This window comes from Botryllus schlosseri, unplaced genomic scaffold (genome assembly GCF_051294905.1).
Source record: "Botryllus schlosseri isolate E-star unplaced genomic scaffold, Bs_hap1 Bs92a, whole genome shotgun sequence".
Classification (NCBI taxonomy): Eukaryota; Metazoa; Chordata; class Ascidiacea; order Stolidobranchia; family Styelidae; genus Botryllus; species Botryllus schlosseri.
The window spans coordinates 25480-34934 of record NW_027648701.1 but is presented as its reverse complement, the minus strand read 5'-3'; the positions used below and the strand labels follow the sequence as shown (position 1 = coordinate 34934).

The 9455-nt window shown below is 41.5% G+C and overlaps 1 protein-coding gene across 1 annotated transcript; it reads left to right on the top strand.

The window, feature by feature from the left end:
* The first annotated feature begins 4306 nt into the window (after window positions 1-4306).
* Window positions 4307-6831, top strand: LOC145432692 (uncharacterized). The gene has a single exon (XM_080309525.1). The coding sequence runs from the start codon at window positions 5585-5587 to the stop codon at window positions 5987-5989; it is 405 nt and encodes a 134-aa protein (XP_080165651.1). The 5' UTR covers window positions 4307-5584; the 3' UTR covers window positions 5990-6831.
* Window positions 6832-9455: the final 2624 nt, after the last annotated feature.

The following is a 9455-nucleotide window of genomic DNA, read 5'->3' as shown; positions in this document are numbered from 1 at the left end:
TGAAGAAACTTATTAAAAAAATTGATAAAATGTGTACTAAAAATTGAATTAATGCTGGGACTTGATTAAACTTTTTCTTAGTATATTTCACCATGATAATTCCAAGTCAGTAGTTCTCAGACTGGGGCGCACCCCCTTGGGGGCGTGAAATCATCTGAAAGGGGGCGCAAAGCTGAGCTCAACTGATAAAATTATTCGCGCTTCGCGCGATACATATCCCATTCGTACTTATTGCTCCGTATTTAGTCTGAATTTTAAGAGTCTTAACCTCCCATGCAATCTAAATATCCGTTAGGTCTGCTAGCATCCTTGTTGCGTTTTGTGATCTGACGATAAGGGGGGGGGGACTCTTTACCATCAAGAGGGGGGAGTGTCTAAAAAGTTTGAGAACCACTGTTCGAGGGTAAATACTTCCTACATTATTTTCTATGTGGCATTTCTGGCGTGACAGCCCGATCTCAAGGCCCATGCAGTTTGAAAAGTTTTAACTGCTAAACATCACAGGAATCCTAAACGACATTGACATAATTCGGATCACGAGTGTGATTTCAGATTGGCCGATCCAGTTTGAATTATTTCAGTGATGTGCTTATAAAAAACGTTTCGTGCGTGTCTTAGGTAGATTCTTTCTCTGTATGCGTAGAATTAGGGTACTTATATTTTATTTACACCCAGTAGAAGCGTGTTTGAAAAGCTAACATGGTTATGATGCTGTCAGCATTGTGTGTCCTGGAACTGATCCTAAAGTGGAATTCGTAAATCTATGAACAGATCGCTGCGCACAGATTTAAATTTCAATACTGTTTTAAGAATCGGGACAACCGACTTTCATCTCTATAGTTTTGACAAATTGGTTAGTGAGGTCGACCAGCCTATTAAATCTCGCCAATGTTTCTGACGCGTGTTGCCTACGATATCATCAACGCGATGTTCGGATTGTTTTAAATACGCATATATATTATATCCATGTCCTCACTATATAATCAAACACCAATATTGCGTTTGGGTTTATAATCCCAATTTTATATAGTGCGGCCCGCGAATGGATTCAGACGTTGGATGCGGCCCGCGAGCTCAAATGTTTGCCCATCACTGGCCTACAGCCTCGCAACAGAATTTTCGATAAATTGGCACACAATAATTTACATATGTTGGATTGATCTGTGATTGTGTGAAAGAGCAGAAGTATAGTCTTATCATTCACGATCACGAGGTTGGCCAGACAACTCAACAATTTGGTCACGTTTATGCGGATATCACATGTCGTCTCAGTAGTAGCTTCTAGCTTTGTATTTCTTAACTATGGAGAGCAATAAATGTCGATTATTGTGGTAAAGGGGAGTTTGTCAGATTGGGCAGTGCAGTACTGAGAATTATGGTGGAGAGGGTGAGGGGAGAAGTCATCTCACATCGTAAGGTTGAGCCGTATTCAGCAGTCATTGTGCCAGTTAAATCTAACAAAGTCGCATCGAAGTTGGAAGGTTTGCTTATACACCATCCTACATTGACATCTCAGACCCGATTGTCTACTGAGGTCGGGTGTTCCTCATTTTGCACCAACTACTGTGAGACAATAATTGTTAGTATCATACAGAAAAGTCCCTATTTCGTATATCAACATTGCCCAACGAAGAGTATCTCCTACAATGCGATGTTTTCGTAGCAGTATCGTCATTTTCTAGCTAGCTGTCGCTATGAGTATCAGGGAATACCCATATCATTTGATGTAACCGTAGCGTAAAGAAAGACAGACGGTATTTTTTGTCATCACAGCAGTGGTTCCCTTCCACGGGATGAGAATACCTCACTACAGAGAATCTGTTATTTTCTTTAGTATCGGTGCAGCTGATCTCACTCAATTTTGCATTGCTTTATCTCATACCTGTTAAGTGTGAACAAGTTCTATCCAGACGTGCATTTCTCTTGCCTGATTTATAGTCCTTTTGCCTGATTTATAGTAAGAAGTACGTGCAAGTGATATTCGATATCTTCCTTTTTCGCACCACCCCTTGTAGTGAAACTTTAGCCTATACCTTTTGTTCAGGCCAACATTTTCCCGATCGTGAAAAATCTCCTGCCTAATTCGTCAATTTATCTAGAAGTCGTCTAAAGCAAATGTGATGATTCATTTTTAGTCAACAGAAACATGCCGAACTTACCGCAATTTTGTCGCAACCAAACGTGAAAGCGTATTTTCTTCTGATTCATATATTTACTCGGCAATACTACAGCGCGTATTAAATAATTGAGGAAAAAGTGGCTAGCGGAACCTTACCAAAATCTAATTGGAATTAGTTGGAGCATCTCTGTACTAGACCTTTAAAGCCTAGACACAGGGTTTATGTTTTAGTCAACAGGTGCTAATGTCACTGGTTTTCGTTTTCATATCGGGAATTTCGGCTCAAATATCAACCGACGGGGTTCACGAGATGTTTGTTTGTTTTATTAGCACAATTGACGCTTATCAACACTTGGGTCGTTTTCCGCTTCCTCACGAACCTTTTTCTGGTATCTGCTGCCCTCTTTCTCGAGTTCGGCTCTCTCTTCCTTCTTGGCTTTTGAAGGCGCCGTATTTACAGCGAGATCGGCGACGAGGAGCCCAGATTAACCTCCGACACATAGAAACATGGCAAAGCCGAGACTCGAACCAGCAACCATTGGTGTCGTGACGGTATCGCTTAGCACACTGCGCCACTCGCTTCCACGTTCACGCGATGCAAAAGGTTGGGAACCACTGCACTAGAGCATACCACTGGCCCAATAAAGCGGGCCTACTTTTATATAAGCTAACGTGTATTGCAGTGACGTGCGGCCAGGGGAAGAAAGTGAGGCAGTGCCTCAAATGTCGCCATTGAACATTGAATATTTTTTTCATCCAACATCACCAAGTTTCATATCTTTTGTTATAACATACAGCACGAAAAGAGAGGTGAGGCACGGGTGAGGCACCAACGGATCTTGCCTCACCTGCGACAATACAATTCATCACTAACCGCTCAGAATTCATCATAACTGGTATCAATCAAATGTTATTGTCGCATCGATTCCAAAAATCCAAGTATTAACAATCTCAGAGCACTGGAATACCCTCAAAAGCACCAGGGAATGTGAAATTCGGCTCTATTACGTACAATGACAGCTCAGAGAAACAGTGGCCAGGTGAGGCACCTTTGAATCTGCTTCACTCACTATTCGCTAACAATCAGTCAATCGCAGCACAGTGAAACGCACTATCAGCTTCAGTGTTGTATGAATCGTGGACTTGATACCGTTAGTACGAAATGCAGAGCAAATACGTTCCCTTACTGATGTAGCTTCTATGCATTTTCCATCCATACCTACCTTTAATTGCGGTATAAAAGCTACTTACATAGCCTACGTTGTTGTCGTTGTTGTTTGTGGCATTTGTGGTGGTGTTTCTCGACTGCAATTTACACCAGGCCGATATCCTACCTACATTATCATTCCGTATATGCCGACCAGACTTGGGCAACTAGATAATTCAAGCTGTCTAATTTCACTAAATTAGAGCGAATTACAAATAATCTAATTCTAATCTAATTTGTTCAATGTATCTATGCTGTAAATCTAATTTCAATCTGAGCTGGGATATGTTCGTAGGCTCTAATTCTAATTATATTTTATTGCTTTCCTGAAAATCTCTCGTTGTCCGCGGCATTTTGCAGCGAGTTAACAATAATATCCCGCAGGGAAATTCGGTGCCAAGCCGTCATCGCGTTACTTACACCGTACAGTCATAATAGTTATTGTGACGAATAATATTCATGCGTTAGTTGGTTAGAAAAACGCCGAAGCTGTTTCAGGTAGTGCGGAATGGTGTTGCTGGGCACAGGTGACTATAGCTTATTTTGTAACAGTAATAATTTGAAACTGAAATCGATTTCAGCATTTCAAAATGCTTTACTTCACGTTCTTCCAAAATCCCAAATTAGATCGCCGGGCGCATGTGGCGCACGTCCGTGGTGACCCCTGGTGAGTGCAAAACGAACCAAGCTTGGTGTACAGAGGTTATAACCATTGTCCTGCTTATGGGAACGCATTGGGATTTGATATGAACTGAACTTGATTGTTGCTGTATTTATTTCTCATTCACAATTTCATTCAATTTTCAATTCAGTTTTTGGCTTTTTGCGAGTTCAGTAATTCTAATTCTAATACAATTTGTAAAAAAAACTGTTAGCACTAATTCCAATTCTAATCTAATTTGGAAAAAACTGTGTAACTCTAATTTTAATTCTAATATAATTTGGAAAAAATTGTGTACTTCTAACTCTAATTCTAATCTAATCAGGAAAAGCTGAAAATTTTCTAGTAGTCCAAGTCCGACGCCTGTCTCACATCTAGGCTTTTGTAAAACACCGTTTACCGATACGCGGATGAGATGGCGAGAAGACCTCAACAGCCATGAACCTCACCGCACGTCATTGGTGTATTGAGAGGATTCTGCCAAAGAATGTAAATTCTCGAAACATTAACTCGCACCAAGCGAAGAGAAAATTTCTGACTTGACCGCAGGACTTAAGTGGGGTGGGGTGCGGCTGTCACGGCCCTGCTCTAACTATCGCCGTTACTGCTGCGACAATAAACTCACTGGGAAGTGAGGCGAAACCGCTCGCCGAGGCTGGAGTGTTAGAAGTCTCGCCGGTATTCCGTTAGACATGCCTCGGCAGTGCCTTGACTGACGAGAGGTACTTCTTTATCATGTTATTAAAGTGTATGTTCTGTTCCGAAGACGTTTTATATATGTATTTAAATATATATGTTTTATATATGTATTTAAATCGTTGTTCTACTTGACTCCTCGTCATCCTCGTCACCATGACCGCTCGAATCGTGTAATATTGCCATAACCCTATGAAATATTCTACAGGTGTTTCCAATGTATTCGCCCTTTAGTTCTCCTCTCATTACAGAGACTACAGACTCTGATGACCAGGGTTGTAACCAAGGCTCCTAGTCACAAGTCAATCTCAGTTTCATAGTTCTGACTCGAGTCAAGTCCGAGTCCGTGTTATCGTGTAGAGGGTGGAGTCCGAGTCATGGTGTTATGACTCGAGTCCGAGTCCAAGTCATTGTGTTGACTGCTCAGCTCCCAGTTAAAATCTTGTTAAATACACTTTTTATACTCTGTTTGGTGATATCGAATGGTTTGGATTTGTAATATAGCCTACTAATTTTCCTCACTTTTAGCAGTTTTTGGTCGCATTTTCAAGTACCCAATAGTGTGATTACTTTACTATTCTCCGAAATTATGTCGGTCTTCGACGTCTGACTCTCGAGTCATATGACTTGGTTCGAGTCATGCGCAATCATTTGAGTCCAAGTCGAGTCAATACACAAATTGACTCGAGTCGAGTCGAGTCATTTGCGTATTTTGAGAAAATGACTCGAGTCAAGTTGAGTCATCAGAAAATCGTGACTCGAGTCATTACAACCCTGCTGATGACATTGACCCCCTTGGCATGCATGTTGTATAGTTGTGGTACATACCAGAATCACCCCACGCTTTTAACAAATGCAATCATTCTCTAAGTAGTTTGTATTGCAAATATATAGATTGGTAATGTCAGAAAATCGGGAACAATACCAAAAGCTAAGTACCGACTCACCCGCAGAAGAGCGTCCTGCTCCAGAGTCATCGACTACACCCGTGCTACCCTCGGCACCGGCGATCAAGGCACGTGACAAACACAAGACCGTTCTGTTTTGCCTGGGAATTTCCGAATGCGTCATTGGCGGACTGTCAATTGTGTTCGCAATAGCGACACTCTCCACCGAGATATCATCAAGGATCACTCTTGGTTCGCTGTTCACGTACACGTCGCAAGGATTATGGTCTGGGATTTACATACTCGTCACCGGAATTCTAGGAATATGTGTTAAGAAGAATCCATCCGTTTGCATGTACAAGGCCAACATGGTGCTAAGCATACTCACAGCTATATTCACCCCGATTGGCGTTGTGTGATCGGGATTCGCAACCTATATATCGTATTGGATAACTTATCTGGCCGCTCTTCACTTATTGATAACTCTGATGTTAATTGGCGGTTTTATAATATCGATCATCCACTCCGCGTTTTGTTGCGCAGGCCTTAGCGGGCATAGAAACCATCCGGGTACCGTTGTGTACATTCCACAGGCTCCTAACTCGCAGCAAATCGGTGGAGTTCCAAACGTCCAATGCGTTATGCCCGGAGGCTCCGCTACAATACAGCAACATCACAACGGCCAGTTGATGCAACCAATAGCACATCACCAAATCCAAGTTGCGGTACCGCCGCAGACAGTGTACACGAATCAAGGAATACCCCCAAACGCGCAGTACTCTGGCGCGCTACATGTACCATATGTTTAGGCGATCAAGTGTCCACAGCAACTATTCGAACAGACGACCCACCTGCATGGACCTGGAATTTTGAGAAATCGAGTCCGGTAGCAAACAATTGCCTGAGATGCACGTATCTCATATCATCCATCTTGCACTTCTCGAAGCCACCACAATCGATTGACCAACAAAATTCGAGGACGGCTTGACTCGATATATCACTGCAAACTATACTTGCTCCAATAATGTGACAAATAAATCGTTTCGAAAACATACTTTTACTGCTGCAGAATTTGCAATCGATATGTCTCAAAGATGCTCCAGTGTCGCATGCTAAAGTGTCGCGTGCTCAAATGTCGGGCAATGTCCATTTATTCGAAAGGTTCATCATACGCCAAGTCGGGGTCACAACTCCGTAAAAAATACTGGTCGGACTCACTCAGCTAATAAAATCAAACGAGAGGCTTTGCCTTAGAAAGTCATCCCCTTGCGGTAATTAATGTAGGTTAGTAATCAATAATTCAGCAGACAACGCGACACTCGAGTAGTTCACGCATCGCATATCGCGACTCTATTTTCCTTTTAGCGCAAGACTGTAAAAGTGTACATGTACGTACATTGTACAAGGTACAGAAATTTACATTATAGAGATTTAAAGTGATTGTCAAGCTTGACGCACAACCATATTGGAGATTAAGAAAGGATAAAAACCGGGCACGTTCTCTCATGTTTTACAATCAGTGCAGTAAAATTTATATGATATCGGAATCTATCCAATGGATATATTAAGCGCCGATAACGTATTTTTTGCTGTTTTCTACCATTCGTTGTGGTTCGCTACTGTAATTACTCCATCCAAAATATCAATAATCCAATATAGCCTACATTTCCATCTCCATTCTAAAATGAAGGGTTAGTATAGACTCGTTTGAAAAAAATGCACCGGGGTAGAAACGCACACAAAAAGTATTTTAGTGTCAAATGGCGTCATGTTATATTATCACTTGGCATTTCTTGATGTCCTATAAGTCTATACTTTGCCGAGACTTCAATATTTGCGCCGAAACATTGTGTCTCTTGGTCGCCGCCCCTAAGACATAGCTCCTCCAACCCGTACCTCCGTAGCAGTGCCGCCATATTCATATCCCTCAAACCTTACCAGATGATCCGATGCGTATCCAGTGCGGGTCACGGGGAGCAGTGTTAAATGGCATGCCGCGGTCGTAGAGTCATCATTTGATTGGTTGAAAATGGCTAACATGTATCACAGTACTAAACATATTGCATCTTCGGCTTGATTAGACATGGCTCTCGATAGAGAGGAATTAACAGAAGTATTTATTTTGCAATTTATCATAATTCAGAATGATGACATCATTTCCTATTGTCATGAGCTCGATCAAAACTGTCGCCGTGCGTGCAAAAAATGAAAGAAAGCTACAAGACGTTTGCGTTTGACAGGGATGTATGCAGATTGCAGATACATCGGATGAGTGCAATGTGTATGTGACATGCCTAACGTACCAAGCTCGGAAATAACCGATCCATTTCGCGTTTAATGTCATCGAAGTAGTACCGTTGTTTTTGGAACTATGACAGATGGCAGGTTCTATGTTTGCTGGGCCAATTTCTGCCGGAATCAAAATTTATTGATAAGTCGATTAAAAATGGGTTAAGCTTATGAAATTCATATCCGAATCCAAATCCAGGTTAAAAAATTCGCAAGCCCATATACGATCAAAAGCAATAATGTCTACATCCGTTTATTCAAAATCAAATCCGTCCTGATCTCCACTGTCTGATCATATAGCAGGATTGTTCACTGACCGAGGATTCACTGATTAAATTGTCAGGTTACCCTGAAAACGCTGCACACCAAATTGATTATAAAAATTTGGAAAATAAAATTTCAAATTTTACCGTCAACCCCATAAAGTTGTTGAGTTGTCTACAAAAGCGATGCGAAACAAATTCCAAGCAATTCGAACCTATAGAAGGGAAGGTATTTCAGTTTTTCATTAATAATTGTGGGATTACCCACAGCCGATGCTATTGTTGAAAATCCAAAACTTTCAACTTCAATAATTCGCTTCTTCCGGTTGGAATTAAACATAAATTATCATGCGTCATTCTTTTAGGCAAGTTAACAATCTCAGGAGGTTGAGATTAATACTTTAAATATATTTTTTATTTTTTTTATGATAAAATCATAAATTTCAATTTGCTCAGCGTCGGCTTCTACCGGTTTTAATTTAGCCAAATTTGGTGTGCAGCGTTTTCTTTGGGAAACCTAACAATTTGATCAGTGATAGGGTTACCATATCTTGGAAATCTGGAGAGGACAGTCATTAAAAAATTTTAGACTTACAATACCGGAGAAAAATCAAGAAAAATTGGTAAATTTACTCCGAGTTCGTAGTTAAAAAAAGGTCATCTTTCCTGTTCGACTCCTGAAATACCCACTTTCAATGAGGTTTTACGTTGGTTGACGAACAAAATGGTCGGCATTCTGGCTCAACTCACGAAAGACCGCCGGACCGTTACTTGAGTGCTGATTTCCTACCTCTCAGTCCAATTTTCACAAACATTCAACCACAATTTTCAAAAAAGAGGACATTTCGGCGTCCTCCGAGGACACTTTCAAAAAGTCAAAAAAGAGGACGTTAGAGGGTTACCATATTTGTGTGAAACATATTCCGGACACTCTTTAGCGCTAGCTAGCGGATTCCAAAATGAGCGGTAACACGTTGTCTGTCAATATGACGTCACACTAGCAAAGCATTGCCCATCGACTGTATACGAATGGAGTGGAACATAGTTCATGAATTGGGCCATCTGTAATGTGAGCTCTGGTGATTGCTACTAGCTAGGGTCTGCAATAAATTTCTCCACGGGCCGGATGAAATCGTCTGGCGGGCCGTGTCTGGCCTCTCGGGATTGTGTTTGACAGCCCTGCTATACTGTTAGGTCGGTGCAGCTATCTCGTTGTTTGTTTTCATCAGCTCCGAAACAACAGTTTTCCTGCCCCCTTCCGCCACTCATAAAAGCACTGATGTTGGGCCCACCATGTTGGGTAATCGATGTACCGTCTTGGGAACTTACTATA